The 25,441-nt window shown below is 37.8% G+C and overlaps 2 protein-coding genes across 3 annotated transcripts in view; both read left to right on the top strand.

Moving 5' to 3' along the window:
* The first annotated feature begins 3,477 nt into the window (after positions 1-3,477).
* Positions 3,478-8,187, top strand: LOC114469562 (C-C motif chemokine 19-like). The gene is made up of 4 exons (XM_028457169.1): positions 3,478-3,577; positions 7,270-7,393; positions 7,520-7,623; positions 7,812-8,187. Exons 1-3 carry the CDS (start codon positions 3,514-3,516, stop codon positions 7,620-7,622), a joined length of 291 nt encoding a protein of 96 aa, XP_028312970.1. The 5' UTR covers positions 3,478-3,513; the 3' UTR covers position 7,623; positions 7,812-8,187.
* Positions 8,188-10,051: 1,864 nt separating this feature from the next.
* Positions 10,052-25,441, top strand: part of rusc2 (RUN and SH3 domain containing 2) — a 32,444-nt gene continuing 17,054 nt past the window's right edge. For both annotated transcript variants that reach the window (XM_028457167.1, XM_028457168.1), the window contains exons 1-2: positions 10,052-10,192; positions 23,651-25,387. In XM_028457167.1, coding sequence (XP_028312968.1) covers positions 23,831-25,387 — 1,557 coding nt within the window. In that variant the 5' untranslated portion in view covers positions 10,052-10,192; positions 23,651-23,830. The remainder of the gene's footprint in view (positions 10,193-23,650; positions 25,388-25,441) is intronic.

The raw sequence follows: 25,441 nt of genomic DNA on the forward strand, positions 1-25,441 counted from the left end.
GGAGTCTAGCACGTTCAGCTGGGAAAGCTTGTCCTGAAGGAGAGCTGGGATTATAGTGTTCAAAGCAGAGCTGAAGTCCACAAACAGGATCCTGGCGTAGGAGCCTGGGGAGTCCAGGTGCTGGAGGATGAAGTGGAGAGCCAGGTTTACAGCATCGTCTACAGACCTGTTGGATCTATAAGCAAACTGCAGGGGGTCCAGGTGGGGGTCGGTGATGTCCTTGATGTGGGAGAGCATGAGGCGTTCAAAGGACTTCATGACCACAGATGTCAGAGCGATGGGTCTGTAGTCATTAAGTCCTGTGATCCTCAGCTTTTTAGGGACAGGAACGATGGCGGAGGCCTTAAAACAGGCTGGTACGGTGCATGTCTCCAGTGAGGTGTTAAAAATGTCTGTGAACACTGGAGACAGCTGATCAGCACAGTGCTTTAAGGTGGAAGGAGAGACAGAGTCCGGTCCACAAGCCATACGGGGGTTTTGTCTACTGAAAAGTCTATTTACATCTCTCTCTTTGATGGAGAAAGGTGTCTCTGTGGGAGGGGGGGAAGAGGGGGGTGGTCATGTGGTTAAGTTGGCAAGAATAAGCATGAAATATGGTGAAAAGAGGTAAAAAGAGACAATAATGGATAAACACATACAACACTGGGTTGAAAAAGGGGTGGAAAGTGTTTATAAGTGCCTAAAATGTCTTGAAAGTGGGGGAAAATGTGCAGAAAAGGCATTCAAATTTGGTGTAGAAGTGGCAGAAATGAGAGTAATGTAGCAAAAATGCATTAAAAGGAGCAAAAATATAGCAAGAAAAGGTGATGAAAATAGGTTAAAATATGGCAAGTTTCATGTAGTTGCAGAGAAAGGGCCAAAATAAGCAAAAATGGGCTAAAATTGTTCAAAAAAATATTCCATAGACTCCTGAAGGCATCTGGCGACCTGCTCCAAGTGTCACGTGACCCCAATGTTTGAGAATCCCTGCAAAAGAGGAGATGAAACTATATGACTTACACATACATTTTTCCCCAGATACAGGTGATATTCCAGTCCTAAAGGAAGTTTTTTCAAAATGCTGGCCAGTGCACCAACTTCAATGAATGCTATTTAGAGGAAGAGTTCATAGATTGATGAGAAGTTCTTATCTAAAAGCTCTTTTGACCCCTGAGTAGCATTCCAACTCTCTGAGGCAAAACCATTTCCTATAACTGTTTCAGAAACCTTCCCAGGAGCTTGTTTTGATGTTGGTTTTACACATGGGAAAACGTTCAATAAGGATGTCGTTGAATCCCTTTTGTCTTGATGACAGGTTGATTGATGGTCGAACAGTGACAGTCTTTCCCACGTTTGGCCTCATCTCAAACATTTCATTCTGAAAAGACACCACACCTCAATCTGAACTGACTCCTGCGGGTTTCCACTGAAGGTTTCTCTTTCCAGTAAATCAGTGTTGTTAAGAGAGCCTAAAAGTGAAACCATACAGTGGTGATACGGCTGGTGGGAAAGTCAATGATTTACAAGAAAACAGTACCAGCACTGTGATGTGAAGAAACAACTGTTTGTGTAGCCTGCTTCTGATTAAACAATAACAAATCTAGATCCTGATTCCTGACTGAAAAACACTTTAAAAAAAAAAAAAAAAAAGAAGTGTAGTAAAGTTCTAGTGCCAGTTTAGTTTTTCTTTCATGAGAATAAATCAACTAGGAAGTGTGCCAGAGAGATGTCATACCTTAAGTTGCAGTTCTGCTCTCATTAGTTATTTCCAGTGAAACAAGCCTGTATCTAAAGAGAAGCAAAATGTATTGGGTATCACTCTCATCATGAAGGGACATTAATTCACTATCAAGTTGATCTTCTTTTCTCAACTGAACTAGAATATTATTTTTAACACTTCCAGGAGGAAACGACTGTATATATATTTATTAATGTGTAGTGCATGCAGTTATAGATATTTGAAGTAGAGCTAAAACACGTAGCGTCTTAGGGTAAGAGTTAGGGTTAGGTTTAGGGTTAGGGTTTAGGGTTTAGGGTTTAGGGTTAGGGTTAGGGTTAGGTTTAGGGTTAGGTTTAGGTTTAGGTTTAGGATTAGGGGTTAGGGTTTAGGGTTAGGTTTAGGGTTAGGTTTAGGTTTAGGTTTAGGGTTAGAGTTAGGGTTAGGGGTTAGGGTTTAGGGTTAGGTTTAGGGTTAGGTTTAGGTTTAGGTTTAGGGTTAGAGTTAGGGTTAGGGGTTAGGGGTTAGGGTTAGGGTTAGGGTTAGGTTTAGGGTTAGGTTTTAGGTTGTAACCCAATATTGCAACAATTTTTAGGGTTAGGGTTAGGTTAGGGTTAAGGAATAGGGTTTAGTTTCGGGCAAGGTTTAGTCTTAGTCAGACGACCTAAACTGGCCAAATAGGGGCGCTGCGTGAAGATAGAATGTCGCTATATTGATACGGCAACCGTTCGGATAGCCACTGCCTATTAATTTTTATTATTTGGAAAATCCACATTAAATCAACCATATATGCTACAGATTTGCAACTTTCACCAAAACACAGTACAGTAAAACTTGTTGCGAATTATTATTAAGTCCATCACTCTTTGTTCAAAAACTGTAAAACATAATAAACCTGGCTCGTCCCACAATTTATGCTCAATTAACACCAAACTTTCTCCAGCACATCTTCAGACTATCTTACACAAATGATCAACACAGATTTTTGATTAATCAAAAATGTTACCTATGGTTGGGCAAAATGCATGACTGTAAACAGTAATGTGAACATATATTTGCAAATTATTGCCAAACACATTTTGAATGTTCATTAAAAATATTGACAACATTTTGGAGTCATTGTAAATGTTGTTTGGAAAATATCATAATTTCATCCCAAAACTTTTTTTTCCCCAAGTTTCCACCAATATCTCCATGCTGTCTCGTTCCAATATGTGTTTTTTTGAGGATTTTTGTCTTAGTGATTTAACTGACAGTTGTTTGAAATCTGCCTTTAAACGCTAACAGCTGCTGTCTTGCACACAGGTGACTGCCTTAGTCAATCAGTGAAACTACAGGTGACATTTCCATGTGCTAATTAGCTCAGTGACATAGAGGAAGTTCTGTCATGAAATAGTTGTTGGATTAATGGTGTTTGACTTATTGATTTATTGACTAATCATTGCAGCTGTAGAATTCCTATAATAAGATAGAACAAGTATTAAACATATCTACAGCAGAGTTGTCTATTAATAATTCACTCAGTGACGTGGAGCATCGTGTTTTGTACCAGAAATTGTGAGTTCAAGCTTTAGTCAGGGTTTGGATTAATTACATTTTTCAGTTGCAATTATGTTTTCAAAATCACCAGGATGGGTAGATTAACACTTTCTTAAGGACAATATCAAACTGAAGTCTGTATGTTTGACTTTGGTTATAATAAGGGGAGTGACCAGACAGATGAAAAGTGAAAGTGGACAGTGGCTGCTGAGCCAATAAAAGAAGTGTCAGTCAGGGACAGACTCAGTGAGCCTCCACAGAGAAGCCTTCAAACAAACATGGCTGTGTCGGGTGATGCTCGCCTCTGCTTCGCCATCCTTCTCATCACCTGCTGCGTTACACGTGAGTGTCTGCAGATGTTTGCTCACCACTGACCTCTGTTTTTTATGGAGATGGGAATGCAGATTGGCTCTATATTGACTTATTACCATCACTGTCTAAGTCAGTGATTCTCAACTAGTGGGTCGGGACACAAAGGTGGGTGGTGGACCGGGACTGGGTGGGTCGCGGACAGCTTGTCAAAACCAAATTAATACTTAATGTTTATTGTGTTGGGCTTGTCTTTTATCTTGAAATAACTTTTCTTTTGACATGTATGTTGTGAAATGCATGTCAGGATAATATACAGATTTATATTTTTTTAAAAATGATTATATATGTGTGATTTCAACAGCCATTTTTGAAAAACTAACTTCGGTTGGTTGAATTCTAAAAAAAAAAGTGAGTTGCGATTGGGGTGTGAGACCAGTTGAGAACCCCTAGTCTAAATAACTAAAATACATTTTAGAAGTATTTGCTTTGAAATGTGTGTTTGTTGTTTGATTATATTTAATATTGTTTATAATTTCTAAAACAAACACGATTTGACAGTGTGAATTTGTGTGAAAGATTAAATTAAAGCATTATGTAAAGTCTAGTTCAGGAGGAACTTCATCTTTCATTTACAGTTCAGAAATGATGCCGATAATAAATTGTTGCGGGGTTCGATTTTCGTTCAAAAAGAAGAACCACGACCATCCATATGGCAAGTCGACTTTCATTTATTTTTCCAAAAATGGTGCCGGTGCTCAATATTTACAGTGGAACACAAATATTTACATCAAGACACACGTGTTTGTGTGTGTGTGCGCGCGTGCGCTGCTGCTCGGTTAGTGACGGCGCTGCTCCGTCACATAAATAAATCACATTCATTTCTATTTGGGGAAAACAAACCTTTCAGTGTGATCATTTGTGTAAAAAATGACTAAATAAATAAAATACTCAAATTTAGGGAAACACAACAAGAATAATGTATCTTTGTATAGAGCTTCACCAGGAGTCAGTATTTCCATCACTATAGCTTGATCACTCTGAGGTTTAATGAGTGACTTTACCTTTGTATAACCCGTAGTGCTGCTGGTATTCCCCTCCTCCTCCGCCCATGTGTGATTTACTTAAAAATTAACCACTGGCATTGTTTATTCAGAAGTGTGTAACTTGTGTATTCTCTTACCAGGTGTGTCATTTCCCTTACTTGTGCATCAGTGTTCTTGGAAGCATCCACAAATGAGCATATATACTGTATATATATGAAAAGCTAAGCATATAACAATTCAGAATACAGCTAGTGATTACTCGTTTCTATTACACAAACACATTACACAGACAAAGACAAGGCTTCAGAGAGGTGAGAGAGTCCCAGGGGTTGAAATAAAAGCTGAGTGTGAGTGGATGATGAGAAGGAGAGAAGGATAGAACTCAAGTGTAGGAGAAATCCTTTAGTCAGGATGGAGAAGAAAAGTGAAAGAAAACTGATGCAAAAACAATAAAATACACTTGAATTATGCAAGCAGACATTAGAATCTGATCAGGCTAATAAACTTTACTAGTCAGTATTAAACTAAACTTCCAGTCCATATTTTGCTCCAAGTCTGTGTCTTCTATCTTCTGATGATATCCGTGAAGAACTTTTTTATCTTCTGCCATCCCTTCATCAGAAAGTTGATGAAACGCCTAAACAGAGACTTTGTTGTTGGAGGATCTTCCTCAGATTCACTCATCTTGATGCTGAGTTGTGTTTTAAACACATTATTTTGTTTTGAAGCACAGACATTCTCCTCCCTCTGTTGTGTGATTTCAAATTGAAGCTTCTCCTGCTCGTTTTTGGCCTGAAGGCATTGTTCTTGAAGTTCTTTTTCCTTCAGCTTCAGCTTGGTCTGAAGAAGGTGGATCAGCTCCTTGTCCTGTTTTTGGACGTCGTTCAGTTGCTTGCATTTCTCTCTTGTTTCTTCAAGCTTTTCCTCTTCAGTGGTGAGCGACGCCTTCAAGGTGGAAATCATATTTACATTTTCAGCCTCCAGATGAACTTGATTTTCCAGTTCCAGGGCTTGGGTGGAGACCGTACGCTCAGATGATTCCAATGAAAAGCTGAGGTTGGAGATTTCCTCTTCTTTGAGTTCAATCAGCAGATTGGTTTGATGTTGTTGAGCATCTTTTTCTGTCGCCAACTGCTCCTTCAGCACCTCAAAGTCTTCTGATGATTTCTCCAGTGTCTGTTCGAGATGGTCAATCATCTTTCGTTGTTGCTCCAAAATGGTCTCCTTCTCCTTCTGTATGTCCAATAAACTGGCCTTTTCTTTGTCCCTCTGTTTCTGTTGGGCCTCTGATTCTTGTTGGAACTGGATCAGAGACAGTTTATATTTGGCATTTTCCTCCCTCAGTTGGTCAACCACAGAAGTGTCATTTTGGACCTGAGAACGTTGGAGGACGGTCATTTCCATCTGCTGAGAGTCGAGTCGACTCTTTGTAACAGACGTTGGGTTGTGAGCCTTGTTGCCTGCTACTGTTTCTTTAACAGGTTCCTGGTGTTGAGAAGGTCCATGAGGAATGGATGAACATTTTGGATCGAGGAGGAAAAAAGATTTGTCCAGTTTAGGTTTTTCCGTGGGAGCCAACACTGGTTTTTTAGGAGGCACAGACTCAGATGAATCTTTCTTAGGTTTCTTAGGTTTCTCAATACGGAGCCGACCTTGTCTGTGTGCGTGTTTTTTAGGCATTTTATTAGTTGTTTGAGGTTTTTCTGAAGAAAATGTTGAGTTCCCAAGCTCTGAACTGCTTTATGTGCTGTCTTCTCAAAGGATCACAGTCAACTGAGTTCTATTGTATAGTGGAGCTACTGTCAACAAAAGAACACACAAAAATCACCATAGCAACGATTCCAAGTTAAGCAGAACTCATGCTAATGCTAAGCTAATCTTTTGAGTCCTGTTTAATTTGAAATAAAGTGTCACATTAAAACAAATGAATACCATAGCGTTTGTTGACTTCAAAGAACACAGATAATTTAATTTATTAATAATAATTGAATTTGTATTTATTCCATTCATTGAAAAAGAAAAACATTTTAATAACGTAAAAGTTTACAAACTTCTGAATGAAAGGGAGCAGAAAGAAGAATAATCTCAAGTAATTTGCCCCTTTGTACTAATAATCAGTTTACAACAGCATGAGAAAACAACAGCAAACATTACAATGTCTACGATGATTACAAAATAAGCATAGCCACGCGTTCATGTCAAAAAATTTTGTCATAAGAAATCAAAAATAAACAAACCAGAAAACAACACTATAGAACAAAAACATACAAGCAAAAAGGTAAACAACAACAACACAACAAAATGGTACTTTAGAGCAGTTCATTATATTTTAATAATATACTTATTTTAATTAGATGTTTAAATCTAATATTTGCTTTGCATACTTTTAAGTCCTTGCTCAGATTGTTCCATAAAGAGACCATAAAGAGATAATCATTTCATTACTCAAGATAAATATTCCAAGATGCTTTATTTATTGTATTTTTTTTTTTACAATATACAGAACATTTGCATTTCTACTCTTTACTATAAATCATTTTTTTTCAAATGTTTTATGTATTTATTTATTATTTTATTAGATAAATAAATAAATGCGCACATTTTCTTCCAAGTTAAAACCTTAGCATCAGTTTTGTTGCCACTCTGTGTCAGTACGTCATGCAATCTATCATCTTTCAGAGACTCTGACACAAGTGCCCAGTGACTGCTGCCTGAGGGTGAAAAACGTGAAGATTGGTGCAGCTCGTGTGGCAGACTACCATCAACAGATCAGTGGACAGGGCTGCTTCATTGATGCCACAGTGTGAGTGTCCACAATGTGGTCTGAATTCAGCTGTCAGGACTCACAAAGACTCAGACTATACAGTACCTGAGCTAGTGAGGTTCTCACACACAGTCATCTAAAGGCTCTGATTTAAATCTGTTGCAGTTTAGAGACCAAACATGGCCGAAAACTCTGTGTCCCTCCTGGAGAACCTTGGGTCCAGAAGCTATTAAAGCGTGTGGATAAACTGAAGAAACATCAACTATGAGGTACTGTAGTTTACTCTCATGAAGGCCTTAGCTTTGACTAATATGTTGTTCAGACCAGTTCAGTAAACACCTTCACATTTCACTTTTTATTTTATATTGAACAGGAAATCTTATAACATGAAGGTCACTTCTTCTGAATTTGAATCCAGTCATTTGAATTTGTATTGTGAATATCTGTGCATTAACAGAGTCCTCGATGCTTGGGAGTCAAGCGTGACGTTTAACCTGGCTGGTGTTGGACTGCAGAGACGCCAATGATGCATCAGGACGAGATTCACTTTAAAAATGTAGAAAAAAGATGAGCTAGAAGTTTTTGTAGTGTTTGTCTGAATAGATTTTTGAGAAATGATTTTAAAGTTGTTTTTTTTTGACAGTTAATGCTCACTGACCTTTTTGTCTTTCTTTTTTTTCTTTTTTTCAATGAATAGCTAAATCTATGTCAATTATTGAGTAAGTTATTAGAAGACATTTAAAATACAAACACGTATGATACACATTATTGGAACAAAAATTTGTGGAAATATATATTTAAATACTGTAAATAAAAAAATCAATTACCCAAAACTTGATCACGTGTGTGTTGATTTGTGGATGACACTTATTTATTTATGTGTTTATTATTATTGTGCTGTAATGTCTTCTGGTCCTCATATTCATATTCATATTTTTTATGGCCACTAGAGAGAGCCATAAAAAAGGCAACTAAAAAATGTACACGTCATTCACTTAAATATTTACATTTTTAATTATTCAACAATTTATTTTAAAATAGGACAAAGGTTAACAAATGTTCAAGCTTATACACTACACTCCAGTGGAGTCAGATTATTGGCGATTACATATTAAACTTCACAACTTTCTGCTGTGGTACATGCAGTTAGCAGTAGTATCCACTAAGGGGCGCTCTAACATTCCATTTCATTTTCCAATTCTTGCAAAAGACAATCTTTCAAATGCATGCAGCAGTATGAAAGAAATGGTGGCTGATATTTGCACAAAAAAAAAAATGCATTTACTATTTTATCCACATCTACATTAGATAGTTTTTTTTAAATCCAATTTTATTTCACACATTATGCTACTTTGACTATCTGGAAAGTTGACGAGCATGATGAATCCTGTTTATCATTGAGCATCATGCTTTATTACAGGATGTAAATATTATACCTCCACTGTACTGATATGCTATTCATTTGTTTCCCTCATGTCTGCATTTGTCATTTTAGGTTAATGCTGCATGCAGTGCAACTTTGCATGTTTTTGTTGCAATAAGCACATTCATAAATGTATTATAATGCATAATTGTGACCATCACCAGCCCTCCCTAAGAATGGTTGTGCTAGACATTATTAGAGGAAAATATATAAAAGAGAGGGTAGTGTTACATCTGAGTGAGGGGTGTAAATAAAAGGCTAAAGGGTTATGTAGTAGGGCTGGTTAATTAGCCCAATTTCCCAGAGCGATAAACTCTATGAAACTAACAATAAATTACAGAAAATAAACTGAGAAATTCTGCACATGACAGTGTTGGAGCCATTTTGTATCTTTGACACATATGTTGCAATGTATCGTTGGAAGATTTTCTTCATTTTTTATCCAATATTATAGTCCCTATATATATATATATATATATATATATATATATATATATATAATAATAACGTATGTACAAATGTACATACGTTATTTTTCTTTAAAAAAAAGACAACAAAAAAATAAATAAACAAACAAGATAACATGCAACAACTTCCTCAGTTATACATCATTGGACAATATTTACAAACATGAACTAAATACACCATCAATTACAATTCAACTACCAAAACGACATGAGAAAAAGCACATAAAAAGAAAAAATATATATATTTAAAAAGAACATTGTACAAAGACCGTTTTAGAAGTATCAAATTAAATTTCTAGCATGAACATTTTCAATTTTATCAAGGAATCTTCGAAACAATAAAATATCCGATTTTAAAGCAGACTAGGACGGGCAAATCTGCATTTGTGTATACAATATTTTGTTATAAATAAATTATTGATAAAAAAAAATACGATTTTATTTTTTAAGGAAGATGCCAAATTGAACATTTTGAAAGACCAGAAATCAATGTTTATAATATTAGAAAACAATAATTTAGAGATTTCCACATAGAATTAACTATTTCACACTCATAAAATAAAAAAATTGTTGTTTCTAAATTTTCTAAAAGTTTAAATATTTTATTAATCAAAAAAATTTTTTTTAATTTTGATGAAGAAGAAGAAGAAGAAGAAGAAGATTCTAGGGCTAAAACTAGACCGTTATGATGATTTTTATTGATTATTATTGTTATTATTTTTACTTGTTCGTCGGTAACAGACAGACTAGGCCCGGAGGCTTCATTCTGGGACCAGGCTGTGACCTCAGGGTGACGTACCTCTCGGCCCAACCCATCCCGCAGTCAGAAAAACAGGCTCCACGCACGGCGAACACTAGCAGCCCCCCAGCCTGGATACACACGCTTCACACACTCATTTCATCATCTACTTTATCCACTGGCACTTCTGTTTACCAGCTGTAAAAAAGGTAAGACTGCAGTGTTCGTATTTTATCCGTGTTTGGTGGAAGAATGGCTCTGGCTCAGCTCGGCAGCATCACGGCGGAGGCTGAAAAAATGATGCCTCGCTCGGTCACTCCGGGAGGGACGTGGCGTCGACTCAAAGGCCCTCTCCGTCTGCTGTCTGGGAATAACTCTATTGTCTGATGTGTATTTATGAAAATGTTGTTGGGTGTCGGAATGTAGCGTCGAAGGAGACGTTATTTTGATGGTGGATGGGACACAAAGGGCGGATGGCAGCGGTACGTGTGACACATCAGTATAACAGTCTGTATGCAGACTCAAAGGATGCTGAGACCGTGGGTTTAAAAACACATCAGTAATCTGACTAGATCAATAAAAACAGATCAACTATTACAGCACTACTAGGGGCCTGCACCCCGGCTATGCAATCTCCCCATTGACCCCATATTGTTCAAAAACCAGTGTCAACAACAGCCCCGCCTATACATGAGCAATAGTTTTTAATCCGTATGTGTTACTGACTTTTATTTTTGTACTTGTCTAATGTCTTGCATATGTTTTTGGACTAATTTTGTGTATTTTTGTTATTGATTTTTTAGCTGTCTTGTGCAACTTTTGGTTAATTTTTCACGTTTCTGTTGTCATTGTTATTTTTTTGTTTTTCTTGTGTATTTTTCCTGTAAGGTTGTATGTTTTGTGAGTCATTATGTATACTTATGTTGTCATTTTGTAAAGTTCCTTGTTATTTTTTGTGTATTTTTAGTCATCCTGTTTGTTTGTTTATTTAGTGTGTTTCTGTTCTCATTTCTAATGTTTTTATTGTTGTAAAACATTTTTTAATTGTTTTAGTGTCATTTTGTTTGTTTGTATTGTAAACTGTAAGTACAAGTGGAGCTGTCTATGAAAAGTGCTGTAAAGGTACGGCTGGAGAAGAAGTGATCAACCCTCTCAGTGCTGCACACACTATTCAATTCATACTATTCTTGTTATTCTATGGTCGTCATGTCACTTTAGCGACGAAGTGATGAAGGGACCAAAAAGCGCGACTAATCATGGGCGATTTAAGCGACTATATTCGCTGAAGGGGCACTCTGTGTGAACGCACCTTTATAACACCTGCTTATTTCACAAATCGGGGTGAAATAAATCGCTATCTTCCGAGGTGGTTGCCATGGTAGTTCTAGTTTGTGTTATCTTTGCTCCATTTATGATGGCTTTTTAATGCGCTCGTGCACGTAAGTAACCCAAAGTTTACATACTCAGGGTTGATTGGCCCACTTCATACCAGCTGCAATGGGATATCCAGAGTTTCCCATTGTGGGGTATGTTGACCCAGAGTTTATGGATAGACTCAGAGTTTGTTGAACCTCGTTTCTGGAATACCCTTCTGGTCATAATTTTTTTCTTTTTTTTCTTTTTTTTATAGGCATGTACTGCATATAGAGAAATGGTTGCATTAATGCTAAAATATTATAATTTCTTTTCTAAAAAAGAACTCTTATTCAGTTGACCACTTTTGTTCACAAACCTTAGAGACTCAGTTAGCTTGTTTTTGGATTGTGGGAGGTAATGGAGTAGAATATATGTCGAAAACTCAAGCAAGTACGGGGGAGAAAATGCAAAATGTATACATAATGGTCCAGGATCCACCGTAGATTGATTTGAAATAGTTTTGTCCAATCAGTGGCTCATTTCAAGGCTGGGGAAGTCATACAAATAATAATACATCAAATTTCTATAGTTCTTTTTTTTGGGAGCTCAAAGCTGCTTTACATAAGACAAACAAAAATAAAGAATGAAATAGAAAGAAAGAAATAACAATAAAGGTAAGAGAAAGAGGTTATGTAAATATTTAATGTGCCCAATCTGAGCTAATCACTGTGTGGACAGATGTAACTTACACAGCAACGCTAGCTAAAAGGTATAAGCAGAAGTCGTTTTATGTTAGGTGACTTAATCCTCTACATATTTAGTCAACTAAAGCAACTTTGCAATAAGTTTCCTGGACCTTAACTGATTGGGTGGCAAACTAAACACTGCACAGAATGACTTCTATTAGGTGAGTTTCAGGTGCTAATACCAGCCCAGGTACTTGGATAACAGCCTGTCGAGGTGTGTTTTTAGAGTTAATATATCACATGTTGATAGGTGTGATGCCAGTTTAGTGCAGACAGACTGAAGCCCTCTTTTGGAGGTTTCTAAGGAAGGAATGGCTGTGAACTAGGGCTGGGCGATATGGCCTTTTATAAATACCGCGATATTTTTAGGCCATGTCACGATACACGATATATATCTCGATATTTTGCATTACCCTTGAATTAACACTTTGATGCACAAAATCACACCAGTATGATGATTCTATATTTCTACATTAAAACATTCTTGATCATACTGCATTAATATATGCCAATTTTAAACTTTCATGCAAAAAAGGGGATATCACAACTAAGTCAAAGTTGACATAACTGTATTTATTAAACAGTGAGTGGCTCAAACATAAAATTGTCAACAGAGACATTTCAAAACAAGACATTAGTGCAGGATGCAACTCACATGGCATTTCAAAACACAAAATTAAAGTGCACTTTTTGTACATAATGCCACTACAATATTTTAAAACAAATAGTGCCCTTTTGTGCATGTTGTCATTAAGATGACATTTCAAAACAACACTAAATTTAAGTGCACCTTTTGTGCATAATGCCACTAAGATATTTAAAAAAAAAAAAAAAAAAAAAAGTCCGCGAGTTTAACGGTATGGTCATTTTCAACACCGCACAGACTACAAGCTGCGATATATCGAGTATATTCGATATATCGCCCAGCCCTACTGTGAACCAGCAACAGGGTCAGAACAAGCTTCAGTAACTCAATTGACTTACACGATAATGCTGGCTCTGATATGAAGGTATCAGAATAGACAGTCTTTAGCAGTTTAAACTGTACTTAATCATTCCTAAGTAGATTTCATCCTTTAAGCTGATAGTTTTTTCACTTCGATAGAGTTTCTATTTTGACTAGTGACTTACTGTTAATTATGGTGTGGGGCCTGTAGTAAATATAGCACAAAATGAAGTAAACTGACATGGAGGCACCTATTTCCTTATTCATTATTTCAATGATTTTGTGTCTGATTGATTTTGTAATGTTTATTTAAACTCTGCTGCGTTTGTAGGTATAATGAGACAAATGTCATACAGGCACTTGTGGGCCGCTCAGGGGTCTTGTTGTGAGGTGCCGGGTGTACACATGTCAGGGTTCGACTGGGATGTGGAGTAGGATGTTGCTACACTAGGGTAAGTGTAGGCATAGTGTGTGTATTTGTTTTTTGTTTTAAAAAAAATATCAAAAAATGAACAACAAACCTGACACACACGATATAACTGTCGGTTTCAGAGTCCTTTTCGGTCGCACAATTACGTCACTCTCAATAAATTTCAATACCAGGACGAATATCACGGACAAATAAATAAAATATTACATTGACATTAAAATGACAGTACCAATGCAGACATTTTATAATTTAGTGCAAAATTACATAATCTGACAACCGTAAATAAAATCAACCTCTCATGTTGTCATGGCAACTTAAACAAATTGACAGCGTCAGCTTCATGAAATAAAAATTGTCAAAGTCTGATTGGTCAACAGTACAAAGCGTAGACTATGTTCAATTTCACAACATGCATCTATTCAAGATGATTATTATCCCTGCCACAAAGTGGAAGGGGGATGTAGGTTTGGGCTCCGTCTGTCCGTACATCCGTCTGTGTGTCAGAGTTAAAATGGACAGCTTTTCTCTGAAACTGTTTAAGATAGGATAACCAAATTCGGTGTGTGGCTTCAGGCTATCATTACCTTGATGGAGTTCGAAAATGAGAAATACGCAATTATTTTTTCCGGACCTACCACTGTTGCCATAGTAGTCAGAAGTCGCCATCTTAAAAGCCCATGACCTACTCGTCTCTACTACGTTCTTGTGTTTTCGGCTTGAAAAAACATATGCTTCTGAGTATGTTTAAGTGTACTGTTTGATAATTCTTCTATGACTGTGTTTGTGAAAGTTAAGTATTAACGGGGTGTTATATAACTCACTGCCGATCGCGGTAAATGTTAGCATGAGCATATACATGGGTTTTCCCATAGATTCATTAGCATGGAGCTAGCAGACTTTTTGTATAGACTTTTTGTTATTGTATTTTTATCCCCTCCCACAAAGTGTGGAAAGGAGATATGGGTTTGAGCTTCGTCCGTCCGTTCGTGCGTCCGTCCGTCCAAGTTAAAGGCGACTGCTTTTCTCAGAAACTGTTTAAAATAGGATAACCAAATTTGGTGTGTGGCTTTAGGGTATCAATACTTTGATGGAGTTTGAAAATGAGAAGCGCGCAATTATTTTTTTCTGGAGTTATTGCCCTTGCTCCTTTTTTTTTGGCGGGGTTGTTGATGACTATGTCTTCTTGTTAAAAACAAATTCAAATTAGGTTTGATAAGGACCTCGGTCACTCTTAGTGACTTCCAGCTAAGCAGTGGCAATTATATCGTACTTAACCAGTTAAAATGGGTTGGTATTAAAATAAAACATGAATCCCTTTGTGATAGCAAAAACTTTTTCAAAATATCACCAACTAACTTTATTTCTAAATCTGACTGCAAGTAATGAGAAAATAAGTTTTATTACTAGAGATAATTTCAGGTGAGTATGTGAATGTTCCTTAAAATCTTGAGGTCCTTGAACCTTGGTGTTTGGACATTTTATTGAACAACACAATACATTTGTTCACTTTGGCTACATTTTGAAGAGGAAGCCTTTTGGTTAAGAGGAATTTCTGAAAGTGAAGTTTTTCATTTTAGCTACTATAAGTCATTTGTGTGGTTTAGCTCTAATAGAGGCAATCAAACATGTTGAGGCGAGTGTCAAAGGGTTTGCAGATGATGACTACATGTCAGCAGGCTGTGTGTCATCAGAAGAAGAAGAGTTTCCTGAAAGAGACAGAATCTAAAACAGTGCTTGGATTAATGGACACTTTAAGGGAAACAAGTTCACGTGGTAAAAGCGTGTCTGGAATTTTTTTTCTGCCACGAGCCAACATGGGAAAAGGCCATTGACCACTGAGTGAGTCAGTGCTGAACTCGTCTGGATGACCCTGTCAGGGACATTTTCTATCCATCGGCAGTCATTCAGTGCCTGGTGGTGTTCCCCCTCTCAGCATTCAGCTGCTCCTGAGCATGGAATGTTTCTGTGTGTTATGTAACCGAGGCTCTGCAGAGGCGGGACATGCCTAGTTCAACTGTGTGAGTTTTTGGACACATGTTGGCGCGGGTCATTATTTCAAGTCGAGCATGAGTATTTTCGATTTGTCCGAGCAGTGTATGTGGATTTAGTGAATGTTTCATTAAATCTAAGTTGGTTTTTAAATAATGCAATTTGACAGATTAACTAAGACAGGGGTGTCAAACTCATTTTGTTCAATGTTCCACTTCCACATATAAATGATATAAAAATGATTAAGTATGTGAGTATATCTGTCCCTGTACGAGTTTCACTTATATTTCACTCTTGTGAATTTAAGGACATTCTGTTCAATAATTTGAGGAAAATTTGCCAGATTTAGGAAAAATTGAGAGTTCTTTCAACAATTTGAGGTTAAAAATGACTGTTATCATGTGATATTAGAACTGGAAAATTTCAAAATATTTGTATTTGGAGGGGCTGCGATATCTACAGCTGAAATAGTTTGTATGTTTTTTTCCATTATTTTGTCTTTCTCGAGAGGGCCAATTTGATGCTCTAAAGGGCCAGATTTGGCCTTCGGGCCTTGAGTTTGAAGTAGTTGTAGAAACTACTTTGTATTATACATTTAGAAAGAAGCTATAATCTCATGTGAGGTGCTGATCAAAACAACTGTTTATTAAAGTCTTTCATATTCTTCGTATTATTTAGGAACTGAAGGAAAAACTATGGACTGGCGGTGATTCAAAGTAAATATAGTAATATAAAATAATTGTTTATTTAGGCTTTGTTGAGTCAAAATATTGGCATAAAAAACGCCATACTTAGTGGTACAAAGGTAATTTACATGTTATCTTTCCTCGGCCTGTTGATAGGTTTGCTTGTAACTATTTGTCTTGCTCATTTTTTTTAAGTTGCTAGCTTTTTGTCAATTTTTTGCTACACTTGCTTGACATTAGGCCACCTGTTTTACATGAGGGTTTACCCATGTTTTATTACAATTTCTGCTTGGTTTTGTTTAAAAAATACTATTAATGATTCAATAAAATAATAAGAACAATATAGCCATTAACTTTTTTTGCAATCAGAATCAGATAATAGCTGTTGTCTTATAGTTTGCTGCTGTTTCTTGTCACATATTTACAATCAATAAATACCATTTATCCCCAAAAAAGAAACATTGTTGTTGTCAGAAATCTTCCCAATATTTTGCACCAAGTTAGTGTTTTCATTACTTAGAATGAAAACAATGCAATTCAACCAATTATGTCTGTAAATATTTCCACAATGGTTCCTTTTCCAAACACAAAAACAGGGGTTTTTGATAGCAATAGACATGAAGCTGTATACAGTCAATTTTGGTTGGAAATGGGAGCACAGAAGGATGAAATAAAGAAGGGTGAGAGAGTGATTAGAATGGAGGGAGTGGAAACAAGGATGCTTTACACTGCAGTGCATGCTTATCATAGGTAAGAGGGAAGAAGAGAGGGTGGGGAAGCAGAGTTATATAGTGTCTGGGGTGAGGGAAAAGGCATAAAAAGTCAGTAAAACAGTGGTTTTCATGTTGGATATAGTGGTTCAACTGGTGACCATTCTAAACACTGGAGTATTATGTCATAAGCTAAGCTTTGAGGCTGTCTCTCCCTCATATTAGAACAGTGACAATACATCTATTATTAGATTAATCATTAATCGATTCATGAATGTTCAAAATCGATTGTTTTTCATAATAACTTATTGACAGGAACTCAACCGTTGCTCTCAGAATGAAAGTAGTTCTTTTATCCATCCAACGTGACTTTTACAGATATTCACGTAATATTACAGATATTCTTTTGGTGCTAAAGGGGTAAGGAATCATTTATTAACATGTAACATTAACATGTAAGAGTAGAAGGCGGCCAGAAAGAAAGTAGTAGCAGATTCCGCCCGCCGTGTCCACGGCTGGACAAGAGAAGGGATAAATATATAGCGCCCTCTGCTGTGTAAAAAAAGTACTGCGATTCAATTTTCAAAGTATCGATGTCAATCGTGATACCTATGAATCGATTTTTAACTGCCTTACAATTAATCGTTACATCCCTAATGATTACTGTTGGATTTGGTGATTTGACTTGAATAAAGATAATGGTGTGATTAATGGATACTGACACATATACCTTGTTTAAAAGTATGAAATGTCCACAAAGTGAGGAAAAAAGAAACCCTAAATGGGGGGGAAAAAAGATACATTGAAAATCGTGATAATCGTTGAATAATCCAGTCAAAGCTTCCTGAATCGTAATCAAATCAAATCGTGAGGTTCCTTAGATGGCACACCCCTACTTCATAGCGATCACATTATTATCTCCTGCCAATAGTGTGGAAGGGGGATTTAGGTTTGAGCTCCGTCCGTTCGTCCGTGCTTCTGTCTGTCTGTTCGTCCAAGTTGAAGGGGACAGCTTTTCTCAGAAACTGTTTAAGATATGATAGCTAAATTCAGTGTGTGGCTTCAGGGTATCAATACCTTGATGGAGTTCGAAAATGTGAAGCGTGCAATTATTTTTTCCGGAGTTATTGCCCTTGTTCTGTTTTTTGGACTGTTCGAGGTATTTTCAAAGGGAACAGCTTTTCTCAGAAACTGTTTAAGTTAGGATAACCAAATTCAGATTCAGTACCTTGATGGAGTTTGAAAATGAGAAGCGCGCAATTATCTTTTCCAGAGTTATTGCGGTTGTGCCGTTTTTTCTATTACTATGTTCAAGGTATCTTCAATAGGGACAGCTTGTCTTACAAACCATTTAAGATAGTTAGTAATTTTATATTCTGATGTGATAATATTTTCTTATGTATACATCTAAGTTTTTAGATTTAGAACATTTAGGAAAAGGTTGTGAGTTATAATGACAACCAATCTGGCGGGGGATGTTGATGACTTCTAGTTCTAAACTGCTGTTTCTTTTATGTTGCAAAAGAAACACGTTTCAGATGTATTCATAATGCAAGCATTTCTTTTTCATTTTTATAATTTCTGTCAATATACTCAACAATCATTCACATATTATATTACATAATATCTTAAGGACAGGAAAATAATGCCTATACTGTACATCAGATTTGTGACCGTCATGCAACTGTTTTTGCAGATTTCTGCAGAACAATGTTCTGCTTAGGTTGTGTATTGTGAAGAATGAAGACATTCAAAGACAGGGTTAGGAGAACAAAATCACCTAATTTTGTTCTGATAGGTTACCATAGGTAGCTACTTAGCTAGTTCTTTGAACTTCTGACGTATGTTACAGCCTTTAGTCAGTGGATAGTCTTGCCAAAGACAACAATCAACAAGTGTTTCACACTTTTTGTCAAAGAAACCACAACAAAAAAGTAATCTTTAGAAGTTATGAACTCCCATCCGGCATTGAACCACCACTTCTAAGAAATTTGTGTAATACCTGTCAGTGGTTGGAATAAGCTGGTTGACTGTTACACAAGCGTCTTTAAGCCCCTCAAGTTCATGCTGAGCCACGCTAAGAAGAAAATGGCTTCTATCCCTTTGACGAAGCAGGGATCAAGGTCATAGGCCTTTGTTTAGCTGCATGAGAACACTGTAATGGTTGTGAACTTTGGTGTATGACATTTCGGAAAACAGGTGTTAATAGACAAACCAAGTTCTTTAATACAATAAAAGTTGATGGAGAATTAATTAAAGTGTCTGTATTTGTGACCCTACGCCAAGCTACAACCACGCCCCCGTCACTGTGCGCCCTCATTGCCACTATATACCACTTTTTGTCATATTTAAGACATAATGGAGTATTTTTTTTGCCATTTCAAACTAGCACTGCACTAGGAAATGCATCTAACCACACCTCACTGTAAGTCAATAATCCTACAGCAGTGGGGCTTGGGAAAATGACTTTCAAAAACAAGTTTAACAAATTTACATTGGCAGTGGCACCAGTGATATTTGTTTTGATTTCAATAAATATTTCACACTTAAATTGTTTTTGGCCTTTGTATGTGAAAAACAAGTTAAAATTTTGTTAAATGTGCAATAACATTGTATCTTTGCATCCCAAAACAAAGTAGAATAAGGAAAAGTTTCTGGGCAAAGCTGAAGCATTGAGGAACCTCAAAGTCACATTAGCATTCTTCCCCCATAGCTAAGGCTACCTCCTTTTTCTTGGGCTGTATTTGACACTGTTGTGTGGTGTTGAATGTGTGCAACAAATACACCATTCATCCAGTGAACAGAAAGAGGACAGCCACCAGGAAGCAGAGAACAAGTTACTATCTGAACAGAGAAAGGGTTCGTGAGTTTGGTGTGGATTTTTTCTTCAAATGCAGAATGCATATTTCTACCTGTCCTTTTTTAACATTATTTGTACTGTGAGTGATTGGTTACTGTTGTCTTAAGAATATAAATGTTTGCAGTTTTGAACTATACACAACTTTAGAGTTTTTTTTTTATAGTTTGCTCTTTTTTTTAAAGGTATATTTGATTCTACAGTTGTGTTTGATGATCACATTCACCATTGTTGCGATTGCAGAGGTCATCATTATTATTGCCTCGTCTTCTGCTTGTGTAAGTCTGTGTCTGGCTGCACAGGGTGTGCCTTCACATGGATATCCTCCAAGACCAGATTTATTCCTGTAAGTGCAACACTGATGACATTAGAGGATGTGCTCTGAATAGGCTGTGCTTTCCCTTTTGTCAGTCAGATGCCTAAATAGGTCAAATTGTTACTTCACTTTTTACATATATGACTTGTAATACAGGAATTCTTACTAGTATAGGTTGTTAAAGTTATGAAAAACATAACATAGCTCATAATTTTTGTGAAAGAAAAATAAAACAGTGATTTAGTCTAGTGTATACTTCTATAAACTGTTTCCAGTGGGCACTGAGATGTATAATGGAGGGATAAATAATGTAATATTGATCCTGATTAGAAGCAACATTGAAAGAGAGAGATAGAGAAGACAGATAGAAAGAGATCTTTTCTACCATGACAGTGCAGGTAAATGTGTATGGAATCCATTGATCAAAATGCGTAAAGTTTGCTATGTTTTCCTCTAAAAAGCAGCATCAATGTTGTGTACTTTTGGTCAAGATAAAGCTTGTTACAATCAGTCACAAAAAGCTATTTTTGGTCATTGCCAAGAGTAAAGAAACATATGATCTTGTTTGGGCTGAATTTGTTGAGAATAAATAAACATCTGGTATTATTTCATGCAGCAGTTTTTTTTAATTATTCAGGCAGGACAAAAATCCCATATGGTTATTGTTTATACTACCAGATGTCCATGCCTGTTGTTCACTTTCAACATGTGGTATGATTGTGTCTTATAAACAGGTTTGTTGGTGTACATTAATTTATTGTTTTTTGAAAAATAGCAGCAGGAAACGTAAGACACTTCTTGTGTTGTTTATGAGTCTGCAACGCCTTTGTCAGGAGTGCAAGTGCCTTCTTTCTCATCACCTCTCCCAGAGAGCAGCTTGCCTCTGATTGGCTGCCATTGTAGCCAGGGCTCCTGATGTTATGTGGGAACTGAAATCTGATTGGCCAATTCTCAGACCCTTTGTTCTTGTTGACCCGTTTTTCGGTCTGAACTGCCGTAATCTGACAATCATAACACACTACATAATGCCGCGTGCTGTTTAGAGTGACATCCTGAAGGAATGCTCTTTTGCTCTTATTCATCCTTTTGTGTGTAAGTCTGTGTGCATGCGTGTGTGTGTGTGTGTGTGTGTGTGTGTGTGTGTGTGTGTGTGTGTGTGTGTGTGTGTGTTTTGTATGTATGAGAACATTTTGGACAATTTTGAGCCCAGCATCATAACTTCCAATCTGATCAGGGCACTTGTCAACAAGCCACAAAAACACATGATAACAGTCAGATTCCAGTTCACCATATCTTTTAACATGTACGTAATTATAAATTACATATGTGACTTTAATGTAACACACGTGAGCTAAGCTTTTGTTTCTTTTAAAGAGTATTCAAAGTATCTGGGTGAGATGAAACTCACTTTAGACTGTTCAATTGTACAAATTCCATATGGCCCCATTTTAAAAGTGGGCCTTTATAATTATTTTATATTAAAAAAATTGATTTTTCTTTTTATAATTATTTTTTGTTAATTTTCTTTTTATTCAACTGGATCTCATGACACCGTATTGCTGAAGTGTCTGTCAATTAGCAAGTTTCTTTTCAGTAGTAATAAATAAATTACTGGATTATTTATTCCCTTTTTTATTTATTTTAGTTAATCCCATATTTGCATAATGTTCTTGAGAAAGGTACATTAGTGTATCTGTCAGTTCTTAATGTCATTTAGGTTTTTTTTTTCCCTAAATGAGACATCTTGATCTATTGAAAGATGGTAATTTAAGGCTGCAGTTGCTTTTAAATCTTCACTGCAGAGTAGACATGTCAGACAAGCAGAAGGATTAAGATTTACAATTTTTGATCTTCTTACCTCAATAACTCTGCTTTATTAAAAGTCATTAAATGAAGCAGAAATTATAAAGCTGTTCTTCACTGTGCTATACATCAAATCAAATGAAAATCTTTCATTGCTAATCCAGCTATTGTTCCTTATAATGCTTTACTGGAATAATATAAGACATTACACTGATGAATAGATTGAGTTGAGAAATACTTAAGACTGTAAATGATTAATGTGGGCATTGCAGGCAGGGAGATTGACAATGACAGTGCACATTTAGCTTTGAAAGAGTAGGTGGTATCAATAAAGCCAAAGCTGTTGAATCATAAACTCATAATAGAGCTCTTCTATACTTGTTTTCTGCCTAAATTATCTTTAAAAAAAAAAATGTTTTTTCACAAATGTAAGAAAATGTGCAGTAAAAAAAACAAACAACCTTGGCCCTTGAGAAAAGAAGTTTCCCTAACTGTGCTCAAGACGACACTACAAAAACTGTGTTCACTTGCATCTTCCGTGTGCATGTGTGCTTGTGTATGCATGTGGGCACACAAAATGGTATTTGAGGTGTGACATTAAAGGATGAGATCATATTGGGTTTGAGAGTCATCTGTTTAGTGTTGAAATTCCATGATTTCATTCCACATGGCTTATGACTCACCATGAAGTCACAAAAAGAACGGATGGCTATTGTAATTTGTAACTGTTTAGAAGTTGTCGTTTCCTTGCGAGAAGGTCGGAAAATCTGTGAATCCCATTTTAATTTTAGTTGACAAAATGTTTATGTCATGAAAAAGACATTTTTGCTGGATGGTTTTTAAAGCAGAACTAAGTAACTTGTGCTTAGCGCTTTCCCTAATGGTCCCTTTTGGTTATGTCACTGTCGTAAACACTCTGCACCCCTGCCGCCTGCCATACCCCACAGCTACATTTTCTCTGCCAAGACGGTAGCAACCGATCACTGAAAAATCCTAAATCAACAGTGAGACTAAGGGTGCTTTTACACATATAGTCCCATGTGACCGTGTGAACAGTATAAGGAAGAGAGACAAGTAAAATAAATGAATGATGATGAGGTCTTCTCTGCCTTTTTTTGCTGGCTCCGCCATGATATAAGTTGGAGAGAAGTTAATTTGTAGACAACCGTGTACATGGTCATAATCCAGCATTAGTCTGTATTGGGCTGCTGTAAAGCAGTATGTCTTGCCACCGGGACGGAGGCAGGAAAGTTGCAAGTGTGGTTTTCTGGCCAGAGACAGCAGGGAGAGATGAAAGACCCCCCAATCACCCCATAAACACTTGTATTACCATCACAGGGACTACGAGAAGGATTTATTAAGGTGGAAAAAGTTACTTAGTTCTGCTTCAATGTACACTTTGGCTTCTGCCTTGTTTTTTGGCTTTATATTTTAATGATGTGCCTTACAACAGGTTGTAATTGTCACGTCTCCCGTTTTTCTCTCTCCCGCTCTTATGTTACCTCTAAACCAGAGGTGTCAAACTCCAGTCCTTGAGGGCCGGATTCCTGAGACTTTTAGATGTGTCCCTGCTCCAACACACCTGGTTGAAACCAATGTGTTGTCATCAAGTTCTGCAGAAGCATAATAACGAGCCATTCATTTGATTCAGGTGTGTTGGAGCAGGGACACATCTAATAGTCTCAGGAATCTGGCCCTCGAAGACTGGAGTTTGATACCCCTGCTCTAAACCCTCTTTTACTTGAGTTCTTATATGGTGCATTAATGTGCATAAATGTTAGTGTGCAGCCATTTTAACATCTTCTCTTTCTTTCTCTGATTTTTCCAGATGCATCACTCTGAACACAGTGTGGATTTTAATGACCTAACCTTCCAAATCCCAGGAAGCTCTGCAAAACTGGGCAGATCAAACCAAGTGTGAACCTAGCCTAAGTAAAACAACATCACACTTTACCACAACTCTCCACCCACGGAGGATTTTCTAAAGGTCTAACTCTCCTATTGGACGATGGATAGTCCTCCTAAACTATCTGGTGAAACCTTGATTGTGCATCATATTCCTTTAGTGCACTGTCAGGTGTCAGGTGGGCAGAAGGATAGCTGTGGGAACTCCCTGAAAAGGAATAACCCGTTCAGCCAGCCAGAAAACCTTGGGTTGAGTCGCACCACCTCCCTTCCTGAGAGGGATGTCCTGCAGAGAGAAGCTCTGTTGTACAGTAGCCTGATCCAGACGTCCGGCATCTCCTGGGCCTCCCACAATGTAGAAAGAGAAGGGAAAGTTGGTGGGAGGGGAGGCAGCACAGCCAGTGATGATTCATCATTTACCTCCAGTAACTCGGAGGACCAGCTGATTACTTCTCACACCTTGCCTAGAGTCAAACGCAGAAGCAGGAATCCTTTGCGGCGCAATCCCTTCCTGCTGAATACTGAGGATGATGAAGAGGAGGAAGACGATGGTGATAATCTAAGCGGTTACCTCGAGGACTCATCTTTTCATCTCCACAGTGTCACTAATTCTGCACTTGATGAAGGAATGGCTTCTTTTCATTTGCACAGCCTTGGTTTCAGTTCAGAGCCCTTTCTCTTGCATGGCTCGGTTGGAGGGAGTAGACAGGATTCCCTGAAAGGTGTAGCCTCAGAACTGTCTACTCATATAGAGGACCTAGACATCTTGGAACTAGACCGCCAGCGTCGCCATGGAAGCAGGGGGTCCAACATGTCCATGGACTGTGGAGAGCACGACTGGGTTGACGATGACGAAGAGGATGATCATCCAATGAGATGCGGGCGGAGCAGTAAGACGGGCTCCTGCTCCTCTGGCTCCTCCACCCACCACTGCTCCTGTTGTGCTCTTTCACAGAACTACCCTCAGCATTTTCCCGAAGCCTTTTCAGATCCATTCTCAGAGTGCCAGCAAGGCTATGGCAGTGACTCGTCTTGCAATAGCTCCGATGGTGTGCTTGTCAACTTTAGCGCAATTTACAACAAAATGAATAACAGCATACCAGAGAAGCCGTTGATCTCTGGCCGCACCAACCTAAACACTTCCCCTGACCACTCCCGCACCTCCTCCATTTCTGATCTGCCTGTTAACCAGCGAGGGCCAAGCGGGGGGGGCTTTTATCTGGACCTTCACACCTCCCCAACAGAGCCTCCTCCATCCCAGCAGCAACTTCCCGCACTCTGCAACACGTTTCCCCTCATACACGAAACACACCTCTCCACCTCCTCCACCTGCTCCGCAGAGCATCAGGGGCCTCTTGACCTTGACGCAAACTGCAACACTTACCATCCTCCTCATGCAGGGTCCTCTGGGGACCTCGTGTCTTGTCTGCAGAGCGAGGCCCGGTTGGTCGTCGCCACTCAAAACTACTATAAGCTGGTTACCTGCGACCTTTCATCCCAATCGTCCCCGAGTCCAGCAGGGTCCTCAGCCAACAGCTGCTCAGATGAGCCCAACAAAGAAAGCCCCACCCCGCCTCAGCCCAACGAATACTTCCTGTTTAGACAACAGGTTGATGAGGAAGATTTAGAGGACAGCGACAAAGATATACAATCACCTACAGTAAGTTTAGCATATTTCTAATGATGTTGTTATCCATTTCCAATGTAGTTGTGA

Source organism: Gouania willdenowi, chromosome 9, assembly GCF_900634775.1.
Source record: "Gouania willdenowi chromosome 9, fGouWil2.1, whole genome shotgun sequence".
Taxonomy (NCBI): domain Eukaryota; kingdom Metazoa; phylum Chordata; class Actinopteri; order Blenniiformes; family Gobiesocidae; genus Gouania; species Gouania willdenowi.